The 27,391-nt window shown below is 39.9% G+C and overlaps 1 protein-coding gene across 7 annotated transcripts in view; it reads right to left on the bottom strand.

The window, feature by feature from the left end:
- The window catches only part of FAT1 (FAT atypical cadherin 1), a 141,238-nt gene that overhangs the window by 66,874 nt on the left and 46,973 nt on the right, over positions 1–27,391 (bottom strand). For all 7 annotated transcript variants that reach the window (XM_063135745.1, XM_063135747.1, XM_063135752.1 and 4 more), the window contains exons 3-4: positions 23,110–23,424; positions 4,664–4,725 (exon numbers count right to left, since the gene is read on the bottom strand). In XM_063135745.1, the coding sequence (XP_062991815.1) occupies positions 4,664–4,725; positions 23,110–23,424 (377 nt within the window). The remainder of the gene's footprint in view (positions 1–4,663; positions 4,726–23,109; positions 23,425–27,391) is intronic.

The following is a 27,391-nucleotide window of genomic DNA, read 5'->3' as shown; positions in this document are numbered from 1 at the left end:
TGAAAAACTACTTGGAAAAAGTAAGTCCAGTTGGCCGACGGTATTTGAATCTGTATTTCCTACACTGAAACACTGTCGGAAGAAGTAAGCAGGCTGGTGTAGCACCAACCACTGCCAGCACTGGATTCTAACTGCATTCGGTGTACAAGTCCCAACAAGACTTGGCAATATGAATGCAGCAAATACAGCAATAAGGAAGCCACATCTAAAGCCGCAATCCTGTGCATACTTAACTAGAAGTAAGTCCCATATAACTCAGTGGGCTTGACCTGAATCAGCATACTTATGACTGTGCTAAGCATGACTAATAAGTTTATGTGGGAGGAAACATAAACTAAAACTGTCCTTTGTTATTGAGGAGAAAAATAAAATGGGAACACTGCATTCTAAGATATGAGAGTCTGACATGAAGATGATAAAAAAATAAATCTGCTGTATTTAAAAGCAAGACACCATTTAATGGTATTCATAAAGTCCAGAAAAATGTTAATAGGAAACGTAACACAACGTATTTGTATTTGTTTCTATGCAAACTAGAGTGAAATGTTGGATAAATTTTAATAACAAACAAGAAATAAACTTTCCAGTCCATCTGGTCAACACTTTAATGCTCAATTAATTAGCCAGATGCACAGCATTTGGCTCAAGCTGCTTGTAATATTGCCACTGTTCTGTGAATATTTTGGACTTCATCCCAAAACATTTTTTTAAAGCTATCAGCATAAAACAATGGTGCAAAGCTGTTTGAAACACTTCATTTTTTAAAAAAATGCTACTAATAAATTTCCCTATTACATACACTGCAGTGCCCAAATTAAGATTTTATTGATTTCGGCAACATGCCCTTCTCAAGCCAACAATACAAAAGGAAGTGTGTGTGGGGGGGAGAAGAGACAGAGAAACCGATTAGCACTGATCACTGCTGAAAATAAAACACTTCATTGTTCATCATTTGCATGAAGCTGAATTAGAAAATGTATTGATGCAAAATCTTTTTATTTTCTAATCTAAAATTAGTATGGTAGGGTTTTTTTTTAAATCTCTGAATGGTAAAATAATTGCAGTGTGGTATGAACTCAATATTTATGGCACATTGGACAAAGTACCATGTATGTAGAAATAATCACATTATGTGGTGCATGTGGAAGCCACACTCTTCTTTTGTGGCATTGTACCAAAGCACCTGGGAGACCTTAAAGACCAGTTGAGATAACCATCTGCACCACAGTTAAGAACAGATAATCATGAAAAAGCCTAAAAAGCTTCAGACTTCTTCTTCCTCTCTCCTCCCTGTTTATGCGCAAGAGGAGAGCACAAGAGGAAGCTTATGGTTTCGATTTAAAACGAACTACAGTTCCCTGTTACATATTAACTCAGGGAACTGCAGATTGTTCTAACTACAGTTAGTTAAAACAAAACAAACTATCAACCATGGTTTAGATCAGTGGTGGGTAACTTGAGGCCCACTAGATGTTTTGGCCTACAACACCCATTAGTCCTAGCCAGCATAGCCAAGGGTGAAGGATCATGGGATTTGTAGGCCAAAGCATCTCGAGGTCCATAAATTGCCCACCCTGGTTTACATGATCATCTGAACCAGGTTTAAGAGTCACTAGACTCTTACGGCTGCAGTGGAGTAGCACTGTGTCCCCCCCCCCCAGGTACTCTTAGTACAATTGATCACAACATTTCTAGGCACAATGTGCTAGGCTTGCTTCTTCTCAAGGTTTTGTATCTCTGCTGCACCTGTGTGGCCTGGATTATGTCAACATAGCTGGGTTGTCTGTCAAAAGCCATAGCTGGGACATGCTTGCCTAAAACACTCCTAGAAAAAACTTTCCAAAGGAGAGTGGGGTAAACGCTGGTGAATGGCTTGAAAAGGCCACCACCTGGCATCTGTATTTCAAATTTGTGTTAGTGTGCATGTGCAACTGCATAATGAAAGAGCATCTGAAAAGCAAGGCAGGTAATATTTTTTCTTCTTTCTTTTTTATAATGTTGGCACGGATGGGAGAGAAACTGAACAACAGGGCATTCTCCAGATTAAACCATTTTTTTATGCGCTATACTAGCATTAATGGGAGTTTCAGAAAGAAAGAAAGAAAGAAAGAAAGAAAAGGGGGAAAGCTTTACAAGGAATAGCTATGCCTTATTCAGGTGCCACATGTAAAAATTGAAGGTCAGAGCATGGCCTTTACGCAGCTGCTTATGAAGCAAAGGAGGCAAAGGATCATACAGTTCACATGTATTAGACCCAGGTTCAATCCCTAGACCTCCAATTAGAGAATCTCAGGTAGTAGGACTGGCAAAAACTGTGAACCAGAGACTGCAGAGAGCTGCCAAAAGCCACACAGACAGCGAAGGAATGAGTAAGAATGATAAGAAATAGTCATCATCTGAACTCTATTCCTTTGTGACATCTTTAAATGATAGAAACCTGGCAGTTTTGCACCTCTAGTTTGATCATGTAATTCCGCCTTTGAGCTCCCCAACAGATATTACAAACCCTCTTCTATATACTTATAGCTGTGAAGCGACTACTGTGTCTTAAGTGAAATCAAAGATTTCTCTCTCTGGTTTCTGGAGCTGTACAGCTATCACCAAGGGCAGATCAACATGCGGTAAACAGAAATACTGTGGGAAAATGGAAGAACTTTCAAGAACTCAACTAATGGTATTTGATAAATGGCAACGTTAATCTGCTGCTGATCAGGAGCTACAAGCAAGAGAGGGATCTGAAGGACTTTCAGAGCTGCCAGGGAGTCAATGCCAGCCAGACATATATATTTGAAATATATATAAAACAATATAAAGTATCAGCACACTGCTGTTTCAACAAGGAAAAAAGGAAAGGAACCTCTCATGCAAGCACTTCAGTCATTGCTGACTCCTAGAGGAGTCATTGCTTTCGCTGACATTTTCTTGGCAGACTTTGTAGCGGGGTGGTTTGCCATTGCCTTCCCCAGTCGCAGTTCCCTTTCCCCCAGCTAGCTGGGTACTCATTTTATCGACCTCGGAAGGATGGAAGGCTGAGTCAACCTGAACCAGCTGCCTGAGAACCAGCTTCTGTTGGGATCGAACTCAAGCCGTGGGGAGAGTTTCGGCTGCAGTAACTGCCGCTTACCACTCTGCGCCACATGAGGCTCTTTCAACAAGAGTAACTGAATTTACAGGTGTTTTCATTGGAATCACCGCAGAGGCTGGCTCTCCTATTCCAACTTAGAACCATAGAAGTATGGTGGCCCGTTACAACAACTCAGGAAAGGAAACAGAGTACATCACAGCTGAGTGGGCAGAGTGCATTACAGAACTGGAAGGTGAATTTCCACACCTACCCAGGGAAGGGCTCTAAACATGAGTACTTCACAACCACCCCCCTCCTGAATCTGATGCCTGTCATATAGATGTAGTACAGCAGAAAGAGATTAACAAGTAGCTGAGAACCCTGTAAAATTCACCAGGTGCAATGGATTGTGGGGAAAATCCCTGCCGCCTCAAGAGTCATACGAAGTGCTCCCTTCCCCTTCAATGTAACTGGGTGGGGGAAAGCTTGGGGTTTGAGCTAGCTGAGCCCCCATTTCACACACACACACACACACACACACACACACACACACACTGCTTCAGAGAGGGAGGGAGGGCTCGGCTGTTTGGGGCAGGAATTCAAGGCTTCTTGTCTTGGACCTGGAAGGCGACATATGCTACCCACAACTAGAGCCAATTTGGAGGGCTGGCTTTTGAAACCCTCTCCCCCAAATACTTGGCTTATTTTATTTAAAACATCTCTTTACCATGCTTCAGTTTAACAAAACACTAGGGTAGTTCAGAAGAACTACAGTTATCCATGCTCTCATAACCTCTAGTTTGGATTACTGTAATGCGTTATACATGGGGCTGCCTTTGAAAACGGTCCAGAAACTTCAACTGGTACAAAACAGGGCAGCACATTTATTAACAGGGACTGGCCAACGAGACACCACACCAGTCCTTTTCCAACTTCACTGGCTTCCAGTCCAGATCCGGGCCCGATACAAAGTGCTGGCATTAACATTTAAAGCCCTAAACAGGTTGGGGCCAGGCTTTCTGAAGGAACGCCTCCTCCCATATGTACCTGCCCGTACCCTAAGGTCATCCTCAGGGGTTCTCCTCCGTGAGCCCTTGCCAAAGGAAGTAAGGCAGCTGGCTACCAGGAGGAGGGCCTTCTCTGCTGTGGCAACCCAGCTGTGGAATGAGCTCCCTAAGGAGGTTCGCCTGGCACCTACACTATATTCTTTCAGATGCCAGGTGAAGACCTTTTTATTCTCCCAGCGTTTGAACAGTCCATAAACTTAATTTTAACTTTGCTGTTTTAAATTTGTATTTCTGCACCGCTGCTGATTTTATCCTGGTTGTGCTTTTATATTGTATTTTATATCATGCCTCTATACTGTTTGTTTTATACTTTGAATGGTTTTTAACTTTTGTGAACTGCCCAGGGAGCTTTGGCTATTGGGCAGTATAGAAATGCAATAAATAAATAAATAAATAAATAAATAAATAAATAAATAATTAAAATAAAATAAATAATAAAGAATGATAAACACTACCAGATTTTTTAAAAAACGAACAAACAAACAAACATACATACATAAATCAACTCCAGAAATCCAAAAGTATAATTTACCTCTAATATGTGTTCTGCCTGTTGTTCTCGGTCAAGCTTTCGTGACGTTGTTGTAATTAAACCTGCAAATATAAACAAGCAATTCATCAATCCTTGGGGTGGGGGAAGAATAGGTAATGTGTTTTAAGTGTGAGTCAATAAACAGCAGTATATGCCAAGACTTCGGTAATAATGCTATCAATGTATTCATAATAATATTACATTTAAAATATTATTTTCTAGCCTACTGTGAATAACAGTCAACACTGGGATTTCGAACTTGAGTGTAGAAGTTCAATAAACTCAATTCAGCTCTCAGGTACTGTGGTCAACAGGAATTGTGTGTGTGTGTGTGTATGTGTGATCTCTCTTGCTTTCTCTCTCAAAGCTCCAATGAGTTACAAAAATTAGTTCAATACAAGAATGCCCCTAAACTGAAGATGTGATAGGAGGAAAGTGAAGCAGTAAATGGATAGCTACAGTTATCCATGCTCTGATAACCTCTCGTTTGGATTACTGCAATGCGTTATACGTGGGGCTGCCTTTGAAAATGGTCTGGAAACTTCAACTGGTGCAAAACAGGGCAGCAAGGTTATTAACAGGGACTGGCCGGCGACATCACATTACGCCAGTCCTTTTACAACTTCATTGGCTGCCAGTCCAGGTCCGGGCCCAATTCAAAGTGCTGGTATTAACATTTAAAGCCCTAAACGGTTTGGGGCCAGGTTATCTGAAGGAACGCCTCCTCCCATATGTACCTACCCGGACCTTAAGATCATCTACAGGGGCCCTTCTCCGTGAGCCCCTGCCAAAGGAAGTGAGGCAGGTGGCTACTAGGAGGGGGGATTTCTCCGCTGTGGCACCCCGGTTGTGGAACGAGCTCCCCAGAGAGGTCCGCTTGGTGCCTACACTGTACTGCTTTCGTCGCCAGCTGAAGACCTTTTTATTCACTCAGTATTTTAACACTTAATTTTAACTTAAATTTAAATTTTACTGTTTTAACTCTGTATTTTAATCCTATATCAACTTTGCTGTGTGGTTTTATCCTGGTTGCGCTTTTTATACTGTATTTCGTAATTGTGTTTTAAACTGTTGGGTGTTTTACTGTGGTTTTAATTTTTGTGAACCGCCCAGAGAGCTTCGGCTATTGGGCGGTATAAAAATGTAATAAATAAATAATAAATAAATAAATAAATAGGTCTTTCTGCCCACAATGTGATCCTGAAATCACCACCAGAAGGAGTATAGCTTTCCCTCCTCAGTCTAATCTAGAATGTATCAAATATTTTTACTAAATAGTAAAGAAATTATTGTTAAAGTAAGTCAATACTTTTAATCAAATTAATGTTAAATAATTAATCAATAAATCTAGATGATTAATTGATGATTTTATTTATTTATTTATTTATTATAAAGCAATAACAAATGTTCTCTAGGCAGATTAGCAAGTAATTGAACAACTATCAATTAAATGCTCATTCATTTGTAAATTGGCAATATTTTACATGCAAGAGGAATCTTCTCTTTACTTCTAGTTAAAATACAAATGTGTCATATCAAGCATCACCTTAGAAGAAGCATTCTTCCTGTATATGAAAGGCAGAATGCCTCTTTTAAGATGGTGCAGTTGCCCTCTGAATTGTTTATGAGTTTTGTATTAAAAATTATATATTAAATTCTGCTGCCCAATTAATTATGGGCCAATGAAAAGTATTTCAAACCATTAATCTAATTTACTGAGCAATCCTATGCATGTCTACTGAGAACAAAGATACATCTGGTTCAATTGGCAGGGTCTCCTGCAGAAGAGACATTTTCCTTACTTCCCTTGCCTTTTCAATATTTACACACAAGCATATTTGCCACTCAACAGAAATAACAAAAAGTGATTATTTACACATCAGAAATGGCTGCCACAGTCGTACACACAAAGACGGAGCTTTCATATCATCTCAAACAGAAGGACCACAAAACTTCATGCTCAGTGTGTTTACCAAGTGGATATAAAATGTTTCTGCATAAATAGCATGATGTTGCCAAAGGCTTAATTTGAACTATATTGTCAGGTACCAAATATTCGCATAAACTGCCATTGCCTAGACAGATTATAACTTGACTGGTGTCTTTCTTTCTTTTAGCAGACTTTTGTTAGGAACCTAATCAAACTTTGAAATTTTTACTATGATAGTCAGTAAAGAAAAAGAGGCACCTTCTTCCCATTTTCAAGGTACATAGTATTACTCCGTTTTGTCTGGATTGTGACTCAACCAGGAAACACTCACTTCAGCCCCACCTCTTCAAAAGCATTGCAATGTAATACCATGCTTATATCCCAAACCAACAAAACCGGTTCATCAACTTTCTAAAACTGATCTGCCACTAGAACAGTGGAAAGATGAAGACAATTGTGCCATAGTTATAAGCTTTATACAAAAAAATAAAGGCTACTCTTATTATCCTGTAAAAGAAGTTGTAACGGGGAAGGGAATATAGTCACAGAAGAGGCAAATTATTTTCAACCAAAAATAATCCCATCCCCTTTGTCTGTCAAAACTAGCAGCTACTTCAAAATTAAGTGAATAAAATTATCTGATCACTATGAATAATGTAAGACCTTGAAGTAAAGGCATTTGGGTCCTCCTGCTTTGTTTATGTGGTAGAGAGGACCATCCATAAAGTATATCATGCCATGTAGGAGAAAAGGATAGCAACTTTGTGAAAATTATGGGTTAGGGAATTGGATAAATGAGACAAAGTGTGATGGAGTGCTGGTGTTGAAGAATGGTGAAAATTAAAGGGCTGTTTAAAATGTGAATGATCCCAAGCGTACAGAGGCAGTATATGTTACTGCCTTTCAATTAAGATGTTTTCAAAGTGTGTTCCTCAGAGGTTTATCAGGACTTCCTCTATGAGAAACTGGCAAGTTTTGGGAAACTGCAAATTTACAATCTTCCATGCTAAGTAGTGATGAAGACAGGGAATGGGACAGATTTTCAGAGATGAGGATCTCAAATTAAAATGCTACATTTAATAAAACATTTCTTTTTTTTAAAAAAAAAAAGTTCCCCTTTGTCTATTTCTTTATTTGTTGTTATTTTGGGTTGCTTAATTCTAATTTGAAATAATATTTATCTCAAACCACAAATAAATGATGGCGTTAAAAATGTTTCACAATTCATAAAGTCATAATACTATAATTGGCTAGCATGGGTAAAGTTGAACTCCTAATCACTTTAACCTGTAATTGGTTTATAACCTTGTTGCATATTGATGAAAATGCATTTTGCAGAGGAGTGTCATGTCAAAATGCCAAGATATAGATAAGAAAAATGCACACACACACACACACACACATATTAATGTGTATGTTTCAGAGAAGAAAATATTTCCCTACTCTTCCTGCTCTATTTCAAACTCCCCAAATGAGTAACAGGTTCCTGTAATTTAAATATTAAATACATGTGTGTCTGTGTCATGCTTGAAACTGAGAGAGTAAGACAGGCAAGTGACTTGTGGGAAAACAAAATTCTTATAAAAAAATACCATTGCAAAAAAGAAGAAGTAATGATGAACAAGTATTATTAGCAACAATTAGTTGTAATTTTGCAGTGAATTAAGTTTCAAAATTTGCTACGTGAAAAACTGTCAAAACATTCCGCATTCATAATACATATTGCAAGAGTGCAATTAATCTTTGGACACTAGCCCTGAAATTTCTCAAACACTGTTAGTCCTATTAATGTCAACGTACTGACAAATATATGTAAGAGTAATGGTAGTTGTGGTTTCAGGATTGCAGATGTAATACCCAGAGAATTGCAATGAATGATCTCAAAATCACAACCAGAGAAGTTTTTTTTTTCAAATATACAGTAATTCTTATAATTGCTCAACTGAACAAGAAACACAGTAACTAAAACCTAGTTTTTTTAAAAAACAACAACAACAATTTAGGCTGAAATTTACAAATCAAGAAAGTTTTTAACTACTGTAGGTCAGGGGTGAGCAGAAGGTGATTTGGGATGACCAAGTGTTTATTGCTCCGAAGTCTTTAACAGTAGCAACAACAAAATTGGGGTATAACCAGAAATGGATGTTTGTGTGGAAGTGATGAGCTCAGTTCAGTTCTGACACTGAAAACTAATTCCTAGGCTCAGAATGTGCTCAGTCACTATGTTCTTCTATTCCAAGTGTCTCTTTTTGACCTGGCACTAATTGGCAGATCTTAAGGATCTAATAAAAAACAAAACCCTAAGTAGCTCCTGAAAGCCTCAAGTCTGCCCACCCTTGACTTGGGGCACACACATCATACCCCATACCCTGGTCTATGCATTTATATATATTGTACAGGGATTGATAAAAGTCCTAGGACAATCCTCTCTTTTCCTACTCACAGCAAGTTATGCCCTGCCCAACTTTATGCCAGCCTTGCTATTGTCATATAAGTTTAATGGGTGGGCAGATGGAGAGAGATTGTATTTAAAAATATGAAAATAGCTCTGGTTAGTTATCACATCACACTTGAAACACATATGAAGCACGTTTGCAATATATCACACTATGAAATGTAAGTGTGTTCCTGAGTCAAAACATGTCCATCCTGAACTTCGGGTGTGTTGTGGAAACAAGTGGGGAAATTGCCCTCAATTGCTATCTTTCACAGAGTCTGAGGCCGTTGCTAGATGAGGGTTTAGCCCGGGCAGAAACCCAGGCTCACCCCTGAGCGTGCAGATGACGCACAGGGGCTCCCAGGGTCAGGCCGGGCTAAACCCTCCCTTGACCCGAGACCCGAGATAACCGGATCCACTTTTGGCCTGGGGCTGCAGAAAGTCTAGCAGGTTCCGTGGCTTTTCCCGGCTACGCGGCTTACTTGTGAGTAGCCGGGAGGAGCGGAGCGCTGTGCCCATCAGGCTGGGGGCGAGGGAATCGTGGGGGGGGTTGAGATGGGGCCAGGGGGCGAGCGGACTGGCGGGGGGGGGAGCAGACTAGTGAGCGAGGGGGCATCAGACATTGGGGGGAAATCAGGTGCAGGGGGGGAGCAGGGAACCCTTTATTATTACTTTTTAAAAAGCCTTACCTTCTCGTTGGTGCGCTCCTGTGCACATGGCCCTTTAATTTTTTTAAAAATGGCTGACGCGACGGGGCTTTCCCTTACCCCGTCGTGTGTTATGTCTAGCTAGGGGCGATGGCCCACGCTAGCTGCAGCGCGGCCTTGCCCCTACTCCCCACCGGATTACCTGGTAGGTCTAGCAAGGCCCTGAAAGATTGTTACTGAGATACATTTCAGTCTGTTTTTCTTCTTCTTCTTTAACTCTAATCTGGCAGGGCTATCCTCTATTTCCAGCAGATTAGTTATCAATTAATATGTCTGGCAGCAAGCATGGGGTCATCTACACCAAGCAAGATATTGCAGTATGAAAGCAGTATATAAAAGGCAGGAGCCACACTACTGCTTTATAGCAGTATTGAAGTGCACTGACAACTGTTGGGGCTTATTGACACATACCTTATACCGCTTTCATAGTGTTATATCCTGCTTGGTGTAGATATGTCATGGGCCCCAACACTTGTCAGTGCACTTCAGTACCACTATAAAGCAGTAGTGTGGCTCCTGCTTTTTATATACCACTTTCATAATGGAATATCCTGTTGTTTTATTATGGTTTTAATTTTTGTGAACCGCCCAGAGAGCTTTGGCTATTGGGTGGTATAAAAATTTAATAAATAAATAAATAAATAAAAATAAAATGTGAACACATACCCTTCAAGGCACTTTGCCTAAGATGACGCTCCAAAGCACAGGAGCTACTTTCCTCCAGTACATCTTTGACCTTCACATTCTTGTGGCTTAAGGCATTTGGTAAACGTATTACTCCCTGCAAGTGATACTAGCAACAACAAAAGCAGTCTGATCTTTGTAAAAGCATAATATAACATGCCCCTCTACACACACAGGTTAAATGCCATGTTACTAATGGTAAAGCTGTGTAGTCCAAAACTAGTTTGTGTCAGGGATAGTTTCAGAACTGCCATGGGGCTTTGTAGTTATTAGCTAAGATTTAACTAGTAATATTCTGGAATGTCAGGATCTATGTGAGCTTATCTGTGCCAGTGTGCTCAGAGCAGAGCCAGGGAGAGTTACCCTACTCCCCATCCACCTGCTGGCTTCGGCCTTGGAAAGAAGAGGCTCTCTGTGAGAACTTGATAGAGAAAGAGTGGGGATTTGCAGAAGGATTGCCCAGTTTGAAGCATCATTTTGGTGGGCTGAGCAGTGCCACCCCATTTGGACAGTGGCATTGCTGAAAGGCCAGAAGCCCATGTCTGATAAGTGGTCCGGAAGAGACCTATGCCTCCCTTTTTAAGCTGATGAAAAGGCAAGGAGCCTTTGCTAGGAACTTCTTATCTGCAATGCCTGAAACGCCTTTGTGTTTGGATCCATCATTGAGACTTTGGGGGCACTCTGCCCATGATCTCTCTTAACTGGAACTTTGCACTGATAAGGACTTGCTATGAAAAGTACTGTGAGGCTTTTCATAGACTTGAACTCTCATTTGTTGTGGATTGTGTGTCCAGCTCAGTGTACCGACAGACTGGGTTTGAGCTATGACCCTTGGACTTTCCTCTGCCTAGACTCACATGGCGAGGCCTTGCCCAGGCGAAAGCAGTGCCATGGAACTCCTTGCGTCAGTGGGTTTACCCTTCCTTGGATCCTGTTTACGCCTATACCATGTTGTCTGGAGTTACCACCAACGTATGATCTGAGGCTGGACTAGCTCTCTTTGGGTGGTTTGTTAGGCCTTTCAAAAATTTGCTCTTTCGATTGCCTGAGGGATCTTGCCAGGAATCATCCCCCTTCCTTGTCTGGGTTTGGAATCCATGTATGGATTGACCTTGTGTTCAGAACCATGGAAATGACAACAGTGAAAGTACGTTGATGGGGATCTCATCATGATAGTAGAGATTAGCTTTTGACTATTCTGGAATTTCTTGGAGCCTATAGCTACTCGGCATCAGCTATATGATTTCTGAAGTGTGTAACCATTAAGCTTTGCTGTGAGATTTCTTGCAATAAATAAGCCTCACTGATTTGGGTGTCCTGCGTCAGTCTGCCAGAATGTGTTCTTGCCTGAGGGACCAGGAAACCTGACAGTTTGAGGACTGCATCCATTATGTCTCAAAGTCAGAGATGCCCTGCTGTAGATCTTTATTTCGCATGACATTTTAGAATGTTTTTCATTTTAAGCGTAAGTGGTTCTGTTGGGCTATTTGACTTAACTGGAACGTAAGTAAGTTCTTTTCTAGAATGGTCATTTGAAAATTTAGAAACAGATTCCAGTATACAACCTTCAATAAAATTACACTAATTAGGGGACAAGCAAATATTCTTGGGATTCGGGGTGTCCATCACTTGAGTAACATGTGAATGGTGGCGATAATAAGCAATAATGTCCCTGTAAGTAAAATATGGCACTTGCCTAGCTATCGCAAAGTACATTCTTGCATCATTATTTGATTAGTGTGTGTGCGCATTGCCAAAGAAGACGTTAGAATTTCATGTGCTGGATCAAAGGTTACTACTTTTATCTCATACCTGATATTTCACAGAAATAGTTGCTATGTTATCAGCAGCCAGGAAATATAAGAATAAGTTTTGGCAAAACTACAGTGAGCACCCTAGGCGTGAGGCCATGTATGTGTTTGTGAGCCAGACTACGCTTCCTTAGTCTCTGTAAGCAGTATTCAGATGTCAAGGAATCTGCTGACTTTGCAGGAATTATTCTTTTAACTGACAGAATGCAGGGAAGGAAGCTGGGTCCAGATACAGGCTTGTTGGCCAAGGGACAACAGCATGTACACTATAGAGAAGCGAATCTCGGTATTAAGTCAGTAAGATTAATTAGCCTTTATATCTTTTCATTACAGTTGTGTGTGGCAACTGCAGCATTATGGTTTACCAGACACTCTTACACTGTATAGAGATTTAAGTGCAGCTGAAGACAGATGTAATATAAAAACAGAGCTCATACCCCATTCACAACATAGCAAAGGCAAACTTCATAATTGAAAGCACGCAGGAGAACCAAATGGCAGTGCACGTTTGTCATTCTTGCCCCTTCCCACTCGCTTGCTCCCCTACTCACCCCACTAATAGTCATCTTCAGGTGTTCACTTCTGGACTCATGAAAGGGGCTCCAGGAACACATGGAACTAGCTCTGTTCCACTGACAACACTCTGGAATCAACATGCAATTGCTGAGTCTGAAAGGAGCACCTCCAGTGCAGGCAGGGTCTCCAACATGGGAGCAGGAATCTTGATCTCACATTCAGGAGAGAACATCTGAAGAAGGTTTTCGTTCTTCCTTGACTTCCATCAGGCAAGAGGTAACTAAGTGCCCCAGAACTGGTGCCTGATAGGTGAGCAGACTTGTTGCTTCCATCCTAGAGCATGGCTAGATGGGACGATATCCCAGGATTGTCCCTGTGCATCCTTATCACGCACAGGGGATCCTGGGAGCAGGGAGGGATAATTCCTCCCTTTCCCTGAGATATCGCCCTACCCTTCTATAACGCTTTTTCCTGCAGCCTCGGGATGATCCCAAGACCGCGGGATGTGTGGCCCGCTGTCACGGTTTTATCCCAGCTCCTCATCAGTAAATGCGAGTAGCCAGGAACCACGCACGGGACACGGAGCTCCTCAGGAGCTCTTTGCCCATCGGGGTGGGGTGGGGGGGAGCGGGAGGGTTCCCCCCTTTAAAACACTAATGTTTTGCACATGAGCACTCTTCTCCAGTTGAAAAGGAAAAAACAAAATGGCAGGCGCAACATCCTCTTCCTCCTGGGATGTCGCGCACTGCGTGTAGACGAGGTGGTATGATCTCATGAACATAAAATCATGAGATCATACCCCTCCACCCCCCTCATCTAGACATGCCCTTAGGCAGCCAGCTGTGAAGCACTTTATGTACAATGGTGTACTGGAATCAAGGTTTGGCACCACAGAACTTTATTTTATTAGCAAAAACCCTGACGTCATCTGCCACCTGCCCCCCCCCCCACTTCAGAATTCCCTAGAATAGGCGATAGAAGCATTTTAGCATTACAAAAAAACTTGTTGGTTTCTTTATATGGACTTTCTTTGGGGTATGGCTATGGGGACAGTCATGATGGATGCCTGCAGTCCAAGATTTACTATGCTACTGTTATTAGCTTCCCTCAGCTGGTGGCGGGAGCAGCAGTAGTAGTGAGTGAACAGACAGGAAGGAATCAAGACTACTGGGCTTGAACCAGCATTTGATTTATTGGTACATTGTCTGACAGTTCAGCCGTGAAAGCAGGCTTGCAGCATGGCTGAAGAAAAAGTTGTGAGTCCTCTTTTTTATATTAAATCTGTCTTCATCATTTGATCGTTTATAAATGATAAAATATATTGCCCTTTGCACACAATGCCTCAAGAAGCAAGGCTCACTTATTTAAAATCTTTCTATTTCTGAAATACTTCCAACAGTATGCCTCAGGGCCACATATTACACCTGGCCGCATGGGAGCTCCTTGGAAGCAATTCTACATGGTGTAGCTCAGGATGGGAAATGTAACATAGAGGGACACATAAACTCCACCAGCATAGTTCATTCCTTCACAGAAATATGAGTTACTCATATCAAGGGATACAATAAAATATATTTATTCATTTATTGTGAGGAACGTCCATCAAAAATACTATTCCCAGAAGAATGGTTAGAATCGTTGTTCTGAACTACAAAATAATCAACACACTCTTACTTTATGTACACCTTTCTTTTTAAATAATGAGTAGTCCCAATAATAAGGAAGTGGAATCCCTTGCTACTTTAATCTCTATTTTAATCAACTTTAATCTTAGTTAAAGCAGTATCACACACTTCGAAGGAACAGAGTTAAAAAAAATAAGGTCGAAAGTTTCCAAAAACATTTTAAAACCAGCATTTTGATTACCACCTGAAAATTTACTTGTAATAAAGCAATATAAAACAAGATAAATATGTCCACTTATGGACTCACAGGATTTAAATACACAGGTAATCCCAAATGTTTGAGCATGTAAATCCCATTATCTCCTGTAAGACTCATTAAACTCCTTATTAAGACTCTATTCTTTCTCTCTCAAGTGTATATCCCATTCTATGCTTTCTAAAACATGTCAGCAACCAAATAACAAAAGGGCAAAATTCACGCAGGAAACCCCTAATTTAAGGTGTGTTTTTTCTATTTAAAAAAACAAAATTGTCTTAATATTTAGCCTTTTAGCTTCAAATATGCACATTTGTTTATAATCTTTTGTGGTCTTACAAGATAATTCCATGCTGCTATCATACGTTTTAACAGCTACTAAAAATAACAAGATCATCTGGGGATTTGGGCTTTTGTGGCATCAGTATGCTGATGACACTGAACCCTAACTTAACTTTCCATCTGAGTCTAGAAAGACTATGGATGTCTTGAATTGATATTGAGATCAGTTAAGGACTAGATGTAGGCTGACACACCTAAACTTAATTCAGACGTGACAGAGGTGCTCCTGATCAGAAAGAATACTTATCAAAGAATACTAGATTTGCAAAATGGTGGCTGTGGCAGGGAGTGCTTTTGATCAGGTCTAGTGGGAGCACCAATTGTGCCCCTCCTTAGAGAAAGCATATCTGGCTGCAGTGACATACACCTTAAGTTACTTCTGGTTTGGATTACTGTAATATGCTCTACATGGAGTTGCCCTTGAAAAGTGCTTGCAAACTGTAGCGGTGCAGCTAGGACAGGGCCTCAAGAACAAAGTCCGGGGGCCCCTGGAATGACCACCCAGAAAATGGCAGGTAATTGGACCAGCAACAAACAGGCCCGGTAGCGGCGCCTCAGCGGGCATTTGCAATTTTAAATAATAAATAATAAGCAAAATCCAGGATCTACTAAAACCTTATTGGATGCTTTCAAAAAAATAACAATGTTGGAGCCAGGCGGGCCTCCTTGAGATCATTCCATCAGCCTTTTCTACAACACAATGGTGCTGATTCCCAAGTAAATATGCTTTACATCAAAGTAGCAGAAGCAAATTCCTGATTTATTCCTGTTATCATGATGTACTATAATTTAAGGGAGTTTAAAATGCAAAACTGCAGATGATCAGAGTATTTATTTTTAATCAGAATTAGCAAGCAGTTTTTACCCCCTCTAGCATATCAGGAATGTAGGAGCAATTGCAAAGAATGGAATGGTGGTGGTGTGTGTGTGTGTGTGTGTGTAAAGAAGACAAATGTTAATTGTGTGCTTCACAGCTGAATGGATGCACATAGCTATCTAAAGTAGGTGGGGGGCATTAAGTCCAGAGTATAAAATTACCTAACTGCATGACAGGAAGATGCAAAAACGCTGATGAGAATGTTCTGGTTGGGATTAATATTCTAAAGTAGGGGTAAACAGAAGGTAGATCTCCAGATGTTTTGGACTTCAACTCCCAGGGGGCCCTGCCAGCAAGGCCAATGGTCAGAAAGTTGAAGTCCAAAACATCTGGAAATCTATTTTCTGTTCACTCTTGATCAAGAATATATGATTCATTCTTCCTCTAGTTGTACTCAATTCAAGATGCTGCTTATCACCTTGAAAGTCCTGAGCTGTCTGGGTGTAGGATATCTAAAAGACAGTGTAACGGACCACCAAGTCACTCTCCTTCTCTCGCTCAAAACACCCATGCAGAGAGGCAGCTGGGTCCAAGTATTAAGTTAAAAGGGAGCACTGCTCCTCTCTCTCATCCTCCCCTGGAGTTGTAAATCTATATGCTTGCTTGTCTACAGTCCTGTAACTAAAGGAAAAGACTTATAAATAATAATTGCACTTACTCTTGCAATTATGGAAGCTATGGAGAGAGTGGGTTTGATGTATCCCTTCTGGAGGACCTGCACACATGGACTTTCTCCTGTATAAATTTGCCAGCCCTGAGATTAGCTATGGGAACTTTTATGTCTTTATTTGAGACACACCTAGCAAGAATGCATGGGAGAGCCTTCTCTGTGGATGATCAGAGTGAGTTATGGGAATCCCAGCCCAGGGAAATCTAACTGGGTTTTTCTTTTGTGGATCTACTTGACCTCCCTCCCAATTTTCAGGTATTTCCCCTCACCCCAAACCTCAACTCAGCCCATTCAGTAGAGTCTCCTGATCCTTTCTGTAGCATTTTCAGAGGGTCTGCCATGGGTGAAAGGGACAGGGAAGCCCACTTTCACCAGCCCAGTTACACATGCCTAAACCTGGTTCCAACCCTAGATTTATAGTAGCTATTGGGGTAGATCCTGCCTAAATTATATTTAAAAGAGACCCTCTGAAAACAATGAAACTTAAGTTAGCATACTTGTATTGTTTATCAAAAATATTAAAATAATAATAATAATAATAATAATAATAATAATTTTAAAAGAACTGATAGAAAGACCGGATACAAATTCTTTTAATACATTAATTACTTAACTAAGCAAAAGAGAATTTAACCAATATTTCAAATTACGCCACTTGGGTGACGTCTCCAAAACCATACACAGAAGTATTGATGTGACTACGCAGTACAGCATGGATTGTACTGTGTGGGGTTTATTTTATTTTATCTTTCTTTCCCCCATGGGCTACTCTATTATTCTCCTCCAATTTGTTTAAAGTAAGCATGAGCTATGAGACAGGAATGCACAATGATAAAGATCAGAATGTGGTTTGACAGCTATTTTTATCTGTTTTGATGGCTTCATTGTTTGACATCAAGTTCACTCTACTAGGAGCTTGTATTCCACCACCCCCACCGCATAGACCAATATTTGAACAAAAAGTTTCTACAGAGCTCAGTGAGAAAACTTTTCTAGATGTCCTTCTTTCGTTGAAAAGCTTTTGTTTGATAAACTGATCTCAAATGGATTAGGATGGCAGTGATTTTGAAAAAATGATACTATACAGGACTTCCTGTCAATTACTGTGGAAAGAAAGAATGCACTTAAGAAGATTGAAAATACATGAACTAAAAAGGTAGATTTTCCCCAAAACCGAGGAGGAAACATCAATATGTTTAGAGAGGGTGGATAAGAAGTGGGTTTGGGGTGGAATCGTTTCTTTGCACTGGCCTACAATATCCATATGAAGGACTCCTTGCAGAAGATGGGGTGCACCTCATAGAGACTAGAGGAATAGGTTTGCCCAAAGTATTACAAATCGGATCAGGGTTTCAACCTAACTCCTTTGGAGGAGGGTGGTAAAACCCCAGAGCTAACTGCTGAACTACATCTTAGGAAGATCAATATGAGTGATAAAGAGGAGAAAAGATATGGAGGTGCCCAGTAATTTATTTATTACATTTATACCCTTCCTTTCTTTCTTTCATTATGGAACTCAAGGCAGGGTTATCCACGTTACCATGCCAGCAATAGCTAAACTCAGACCTGTTCAGCTTCAGCAAGATTGCTGCAATATGTGCCATCATACCTGTTTTTACATGTTAGCAGAAATATCGGAATGCCACTTTATCATAGTTTTTAAAATATTTTTCTGAAACTTCTTCAACATAAACCCTAATTTTGAATGCTCGAGGAAAGCATCATTTTTCATACTCTGAGGATGTGTATTGTATTGTTTGGTAAGACCGCTTTATTGAACTTTCAAAGGTTTCAGCAAGAAAACTTTCACAGCTAGAGAAGCAGATACTACTATCACTGGCCAGCACTCACTTTGAATTGGTTCATTAATCACCAGTGCATAGCCCACATTTTGCTCTTTTCTTTTCTGCTTATACAAACAATTAAGAACACAGGCAGCCAAACAAAAGCAGTACTTTCTCCCCTGTGTGCAAACATACAGATATAAGAAGTACAACTCCAGCTGTGTTGGCTGTTTTTCTAATAACAAATGCTTTCTATAATTTACCATTTATGTGAACATACACTGGACAGAATTAAAGAAATACTTACCTTTCACCATTCTTTATAATACCAGTACAGTCTCTTTACAACTATCCTATCAAGTACTATCAGGATAGGTGATTCCTACCCACGCAATGGGTTCACAATTATGCATTCACTGCATTTTGGTGCTTTGTATCTGGGAGCCTAACATTTGAATGACTCAATAATATTATCGATTAAACTGAAAAACAGTAGTTATATAAAGGTAGTACATACATCCTACTTTGCAGGGAGGAAGAAAATGTAATATATATTTTAAAGCAAGATGAACAAAGGAACAAACAAATGATTTGAACTTGCTGAAGGAAATTCTAAACCTTAACTAGTTAAACAATGGTGGCTTCCTCCATGATAGCTTATTTTGCAACCACAGGCTCATTATTTCCTCACTAAGTAGTTTCCCCATGTTATCGGAAGTTGTTTGCAGCTGTAGCCATTTCCTATTTCATTTCACTCAATCTTCAGATCACCCACCACAGTTGCCCTGAAGGGTCAGAAAAGTTGTAAGTTTATAGAAGTAAACTGGACTATCAGCTCGCTCTCTGCGCTTTATGGCTACAGTGCTCTAAGGATTAATAGACACTAGTAAACTTTGTTGTGAGTCTTCTCTACACTTGTTAACAACAATTCAATTCCTTTGTTTAAAATATACTGATGTCCCTATTCTGTACATGGAGTAAAGTTTTGTAAGGCACTGAGCATATTTTTTTTAAAAAAATAATTTTGCTAAAATAATAAAGAGAATAGAAAAATATTTTAAATAAGAAAAGACAGATCGATGGGATCATACAGAATGATGAAACTATGTTCATATATGTAGTTTTTGAAACAGACAGATGATAAAAGCTAATGGATCTCAGATGCAGTTCTCTACACATAAGGTTCAGAAGCCTCTAACAGAAATGTACTCAAACTTTTCCACAAAGACTTCATATCCCTATTTTTATATCGGTAAATGAAGCCAAGCTACCAGAATTCTCAAGGTTTGGAAACATAAGAAATTAGACACTCTAATCTAGCAAATCCATATTTGGGTTTTTCAGATTAAACTGAAAATCTAGTCTTAAACCATACTGAGGAACGACTTAATAACTAACAAGGTATGATGATCAATATGATGCTGACCGATACCCTATTTGCAAGCTTACTACACAGAGGTTTAGCAATCAAATTGGATTTTAACATATATCAAACATGCTATGTAGTAAACACCGGCTATCACATTAATACAAACTAAACTGGGTTTGATGTTCTCCATTCAAATACCTGTTTAACATATGATGAATGCATGCTGGCTACCATGGTTAAAATCACATCTCCTGTAGGGCATATAAGACAACTGCAGCTGGACCACATTAAACCTGTGCACTGTCAGCTGCACTGGCCTCCAGTCCTTTTCTAGGCCCAGTTTGAAGGGCTGGTTTTAACCTTTAAAGATCTAACCAGCTTGGGAACCAGGTTCCCAGAAAAGCCACCTTCTCCCACATGCATCTACCTGTAATTTAAGACCATCTTCAGTGGGTACCTCTACGAAATAAAGTATTGGTAACCATCAGTGAGAGGGCCTTTCTGGTAATGTGACTCTGGTTATAGAACAGCCTCCCCAGAGATGTCTGCCTGGCACAATCTTTGTGATCTTTTTTTGTAAACACCAATTTGCTCACCTAGACCTTTTAAATAATTCATGTTTTCGTCTTCTATCTTGTTTTTGTGTTAAGAAAAACGTTTTTAAAAACCTAGATGTTATTGTTTTATATTGTATTTTGATTATTGTATTTGTTTTGTGCGCCATCCAAAGAACTTTCTATGGGGCAGTTAGCTATACATATTTAGTAAACAAGTAAACAAAGTAATACTCCCCCCATCCTGCCCCCAAACAAACAAAGAACCTGTTTTATGAAACATCTTGCTTAATGAAGATACCAGGATTTTTCAAAAGCTTGCACATTTTTGTGATCTTTGAGTTGACCTAATAATGTCACTATAGTAACATATAGTAATAATGTTACTATATTGTATGGATCCTAGATTTTTTTCTAATGGCCAACACAGCTGTCATTGTTGCTATCCTTCTTTTATCAGGAAGACAGGGTAGCAATAAGGTTCATTCCAAAATACCTCCCCAGCACCCTGTAAGTCCTCGGTCTCATCCTTTTGATACAGCTTCAAACCAGGAACCTTTGAACACTTCAATCTACATTTGAAGCAGATTCAGAGTCAGCACCAGGGGGAGCGGGGTGTCAATCAACCATCCCCAGGTAATTAACAAGGCTCTCCTCCTCTCCACTTGAATTCAAGAGGCTCACAGAGCTGAGCCATTACAATCTGGGAGGCTTAAATTGCAGCCATTGTCTTCCAATTTCACGTAGAGCTTTTGAATGCTCTCCTTCTTCAAAGTGTAAGGAGACAGAAAGATGGAACTTGTTCAAAACAAAGAAGAAGCCCCTTGCCCCCTATAAAACAGGGACTTGCACACACAACTTTATGAATATTGACAGCTAGTAGGAGACAAAATATATTCATAAAGAACTGAAAGAACAAGGAGTTCTGCTGCAAACCAGAGGAATTTTGTAAACAGCAGGACATTTTTTTAAAAATGTAACATTTTACACAAGCTTGAGGGTTTGCTTGTTTGTTTTTTTATACTTTCAGTCTGAATATTCTATTGCTTGTTTGTAAATTGCATACTAGATGCTACCTTCCCTGTTGCAACCTTATCCACAATTTATTTAAGTCTCTCTCTTTTGTGTGTGTGCATGTGTGGGCAGATGGAAGCAGGGGCACTTTAAATTCTGTTCTATCATTTTACTTTGTATCTGCATTTGCCTTTTAAGCATGGAGGGGTTTCACCAAGCTATAGCTGAAATCTCTAAACTGAAGATAAACACTGGTAGGTAAGATGGGAAAAGGTCAAGGAATATATCCTATTATTAATGCACATGCTGGGTTTTTTTTTTAAAGAAATGCTTAGATCCTTGCTACTCATGCTTAGCAACCTCAAAACTAGCAAGTCACCTCTATAATCTAGAATGCCAACTATCAATCATGTTTGGTATGTATAGCTCAATAATGTTGGGAAACTGTCATTCCCCTTGCTACGTGATGCAACTGAAAGAAAAATACAAACAACAACTATATCCAGGAAGACTGGGTGAAGGTGCAGGGCAGTCCCACGAAACAACAGAAAATACTTGGAAGATTTGTCTGCACTGAAAGATCTAAGGCACAAAATTCATAGCATATTTATGCTTAATCCATTGCCTCAGTGACAAAGGGCAGAGAAGTGAAGGAAACTGTCTGAAAAGCTAATAAATGGGATAAATTGTCCTTTAAGACAGATGGATTCAAGGATCAAAACTATGAAACAGACAAATAGCTAGCTACTTTCAAGATTGGATGACCACTAAAGTTTGCAGTTAATCTCAGCTTGGGTTTCTCCTCATCCCCTGCCCCTCCACAGTCTCATTCTCATTGACAAGATTAAATGCAGGATGGAAAAAATGTAGGTCTCTATTAATGAAATACTTCATGTTTGGTCTGAAAGTTGCTAGTTGGAAATATCTACATGATTAATATGCATGATATATAATTTTAATTTCAATAGGAATTTCATATACAAGTTGCTTCAATAGTTCTTGGAGGAGTAACAGCCCAGTGCTTGCAGAACAAATAAAAGAAATACATATTAAGCTAATGCCCGAGTTTTCTTTTCAATTCAGTCAAATTGTTTCAGTTTCAAGTTCAAAATTATTCCAAAAGATTAACAGAAACACTGAGATGGCAAGGCCAATTCCTTACATTCTAGATGCTAGTTTCAAAATGGGGTTTGACCCCATAACTTTGATGAGGCTGAACTGGCACCACCAGAACCACCCCCATAGATAAGACTCTTTAAAGTGTTTTCCACATCAGCCACCAGAGACTAGAAATAGATTTCCAGATCTCAAATAGTTTATCAGCATACACATGAGACAGGTTATAAACAAGTGCTGGAAGAAGAAGAATCCCAAGTGTTTCACTCCACCATATAAAACTAACCAGCCGTGAGTGCCATTTTTCTGGTAGAAAGGCAAGGTACAAATCAAATCAATCAATCAAAGATGTCCTGAAACCCCTCCTTAGAACTAATTGAGAACACAGGTTTGAATGCTCCCCACTAAAGAAAATGAACAGCTTCCCAGCCCACGGAATATTTGTGTGTTAGGATGAAAAGCAGGAAGGTTTTATGTGGAAAGCACTCAAATATGATTTTTTCACAAGGATTCTGAAGTGGTATAGTCCCAGAAGAGCCATACCTTGTGCTTCAGATGAATGTGTAGATCAACTCTGAAACAACAAGCCTGACAGTACCCGTGGATTTCTTGTACAAGCACAAATCAGAACTCAGAATCACAGACTATTCTCTCCCTCCCACCCAATTTTGTCTTTTCATCTCTATTTTAAAAAAACCTAGAGAATCAATTCACTGGTGTAAACTTCAAGGAGCAGCATCTGGTATTTACTCACCAGTTTTCGGATTCATGAAGAAGAATCCCTGTGGATTTCCACTAGTAATCTTGTAGGTCAGCTTGTCATTAGAGCTTGAGTCGGAATCAAAGGCCTCAATTTGAATGACTGACACATCCTTAGGTGCATTTTCCATGACTTCTGGGTAATAAACAGGCTGAGTAGTCTGTGGAGCATTGTCGTTAACATCAACAACTTCTATGTAGATTTCAACGAAGGAAGACAGAGGAACAACACCCTGGTCCGTTGCATAAACAGTTAGCCAGTAATGAGAAGTCGTTTCTCGATCAAGCAAATCCACAGTTGCTATTGTACCTGTTTAGAAGCAGGAAGGAAAGTAACAGTATTAAGCATTAGAGCTCCATGACTGATTATATATATACAAAAAAACCTAAAGCTGAAAAAAGTCACAAATAAAAAGCATCATAGTTCCATAGTCTTTTAATTTGGATACACCAAAATGAAGCAACACCCCCCCCCCCCAAAAGCACTTAATAATCACAAATGATAAGTAAACCTGGGGAAGATGTAAGGGAAAACTGTGGTCTATTCAGCCAATTGTGAACCAGAATATTTGGAAGAGAGAGGAAAACAAAGAGTATTATGTATCAGATCTACATAAGTGGGTATATTAAACATAACTGGAAGAGAGCTGGACCAAAATTTCTCAGAATACTTTTTTTTTTTTTTTGGAAGAAAAATCCCGAGATTTCCCCTTTTCTCACTTTCTAGAAAAAGAATGCCACTTTGCATATTTTCTTCAAATATTCTTCACAATTTTTTCATAACACCTGCCATTGATTTACCATCCCTCCCATGCACAACAGCCAGGAACAAGGCTACACATGGGGCACTTGGTACTAGTCCTGATGGCTATATGCTACCTCAAGCTTCAGAAGCAGAATGCCTATGTACACCAGATACCGGGGAAATTGGGTGGGAGGGTACTGTTGCACTCATGCCTGCTTCCTGTGGGCAGATGGTGGGCCACTGTGTGAACAGAACGCTGGACTGGATGGGCCCTTGGGGAAGAATCCAATGGTATCCTTGTGCACGCAACTAGCTCTGCTCTTTCTGTTCTGCAAGTGGACCCTATTGCTTGCTGGAACGGTGACGTAACACTTCTGGGGGTAAGCCCTGAAATGAGCTTACATGCTTGTTTCTGGAAGGGGCAGGTTGGTGAAGCCCTTAAGGAGCTCTGCCAACCTGCCCCTTCCAGAAATGAGCATTTTTGCTTATGTCACAGCTTGCCCCCAGAAGCGTTATATCACCGACCTGCAAGCGCTAGGGGCCACTTGTGGAATGGAAGCGGTAAGACTAGCTACACGAGGACCAGAACTGGCAAAACTGGTCATGTGCACAAGGAAACTGTTGAACTCTGCACTTGGTCTGATCCAGTATGGCTCTTCTTACATTCTTATATTATGCTCACTGTGGAAGATGAAATATGGTGGTCAGGCTGCCAACAGCAGCAGAAAAAAACAACTCTTCAGAAAAAGAATAAGCTGTGCTAGAGCCCTGTTAGTGGTGAGCCCTACCCCTGAGAAACAGTTGAAAAACTTCTCTTTCTCCAGAAAAATCCAATGAAATGGTGCCCCAATTTCACTGCCCCAAAATAGGGTAGAAGATTTCAAGAGGCAATTTGTGCACAGCTTTAGAGACTATTGCAACTAGAATACCAATTCAGTGTACTTGTTAACTCTTCCCTGCATATTGTACACATAAACTTGAATCCTGCTCCTTATTTTATCCCCATAGCATCCCAGGGTCAAACAATCACGGTATATGCCTACATCCACCCTTTTTTGTTATCAGGCCCTTCATATACTATGACACTAAACCATTGTGTACATTCAGCAGAAGCTGTGGAGGATGCGTATGTACAAGAGTAATGATTTTTTTCCACATATATTCTATTTACAAGATGCATAGCTTCCAACTATGTTAGATGACATGCATATTGCATACACTGACTACTGAATGTGCATAGTATTCAAGGGCACATCTATATGATTTACCTACTGTCTCCCCCCAAAACCCACAGCATTGCTGCTGTGATGTGGCTTCGATAGGGTTATCAGGCAGGAGGGAGTGCGGGCTATCTAACCAGGAAAATTTGCAGGGCAGTTGGCACACGGCAGTAATGGCCAGCAAATATCGAGTGACGTTACACCACCAAAACCTTTTTGTTGTTGTTGTTTTCTGGCAATTGTGTAAAACATTGTAGCTTTGAAAGCCTGTAGCTGCGCATCTGCCCATGAACACCATCTAAAATTATCTCCAGATTTGTTAATATAAAAATTGTCTACTTTTTCTCTACGTTTGTTTTCCATCTACCAAGGAACTTCTCATCTTATTATTATTATTATTATTTATTTATTTATTTATTTATTTATTTAGCACCATCAATGTACATGGTGCTGTCTAAGGATAGAGATGGCTGGATTTTATAGTTTCAAAAATGGGGGCCAACCATTATTTGTTTGTTTCTTCATCCCAGCAGTCCTTTGGAGAGTTCTAGGTGCAACCTGAAATCATCTCAACGCCTGACATAGCCCAAGTTCAGCTTTTGCAGGCACTTCCCATGTTCCATCTGAAGTCTTTAACTCCAGATGGAGGCACCATGGCTTGAACATCAGTCACTGTTTTGTTCCCCTCGTACCCCTCACTTTTTTCCTTTGTTTACAATCTTGTCTGATGAAACATTCTGGAGAACCTGAAGGCTACACATTATTTTGGGACCTTTAATTGGCCTAAAAAAAAAGATATTGCCCAAATATGGATTTTATACCTCATTGTTTTGCTGAGCTCTCATCAGCTGCTTTTCTTTCACAACAGCTGCTTTTTGCTTTTTCATAGTTAACAGAATGTTGTTATTCCCTCCCTAACCATAACATAACCAAAATAGAACATAACTTACTCTATAAAAACTGAGAGCTCTAAAGAAATTTCTCTACAAAGGCAGAGTTTTCTAACAACTGTGGAAAAGAATGTGCCCAGCATATGTTGTGTGTATGTTATCACCAAGCAAAATCTGATTCTATTTAGCAGATGATTCAAATGCAATTCGTTCCTAAATTGTTAAAGACTTAATAAATGTTCGCACTGGGGGGGAAATCCCAGAGGATTTCAGGGTGGTGTATATAAAGATTAGACATTCAGTACAAAAAAACCAATCAAAAAATCTAAATATTAGTGTAATAAAATCAAGAGATATAAAAACTATTTCAACATTTGGTGCAACATGTAAGTCTGAAATAAATCTTTAACTGCAAAACTAGAGGCAGGAGAAACCCCATACACAGTCTGGAAAGAAATGTAGCTTTCTACTGAATACTTGCTTTTTGGCCACCCTTTGAAAACTCAGAAAGACTGGGTCCACTGTCAACCTTCCCAATTAGTTCTCCACTATCTCATTTATTTATAAATTTTTCCATAAATTTGTGAGGATGCGGAGAAGGAAAATTGGTGATAAGAAAGGCTAGGAGCAGCAGAGGGCTCATCTTCAGTATTCTCAGTGTCAAAATGGAGGCTTACTTAGATGCCTTCATCACCACTAGGAGTACAGGGACTTGTAGGCCAAGAACACCACTCAAATGGTCTTTAGCTTTCTCAGCCATCAGTTCCTCACTCCATAAGAAGGTTTGCAAAAAAAAGGGTGAGAACGCAAACTGAAGCCAGTACGTTAGGGGCAGCAGACACTAAGCTAAGCTCTTTATGTGCCAAGTCAATTCTTGGAGGGGGCGGTGGTTGGTTCACTTCATAATTGGGGTCCTTTTTTGATTGGAAGAGTTTGTTTCCAGCCCCATCCCACTCAATTCCCCCCACAAAATTCTCAATCTCTAGTTGATGCAATTCCTATACTCAACTTCAAATGTTATTCAAGAAATTTCTGAACTACCACCAGATGTCGCCATAGAAGCTAGTATTTAAAAGTAGGAGAACTGAGATGCTACGGAAAGTGAGCAAGTAGTAGATTTTAAAAGTAGAAATTCATATCTTGTATACATTTTCATCCAGACACATCATCTGCACTTCAAACAAAAATGGTTCTGTGTTTCTGTTTTGTTGCAGAAAAATATGATAATACCTATAAAGCACAGCAAATCTAAGTGATTAAATTTAAAATGAATTGCCCATTTTGTATTTTCCAACCTCTTCAACTTAATAACTTCACATTATTCGGTGACAATTTTCTTTACACGTGCATTACAATCACCCACTATTATTGTATCATTGATGCCAGATTTTATTTGTAGGAACTCCACAATAATCACATATG

The sequence above is a fragment of the Elgaria multicarinata genome, chromosome 10, assembly GCF_023053635.1.
Source record: "Elgaria multicarinata webbii isolate HBS135686 ecotype San Diego chromosome 10, rElgMul1.1.pri, whole genome shotgun sequence".
Classification (NCBI taxonomy): domain Eukaryota; kingdom Metazoa; phylum Chordata; class Lepidosauria; order Squamata; family Anguidae; genus Elgaria; species Elgaria multicarinata.
The sequence above is the reverse complement of the archived record's forward strand: the minus strand, read 5'-3'. Positions and strand labels throughout refer to the sequence as shown.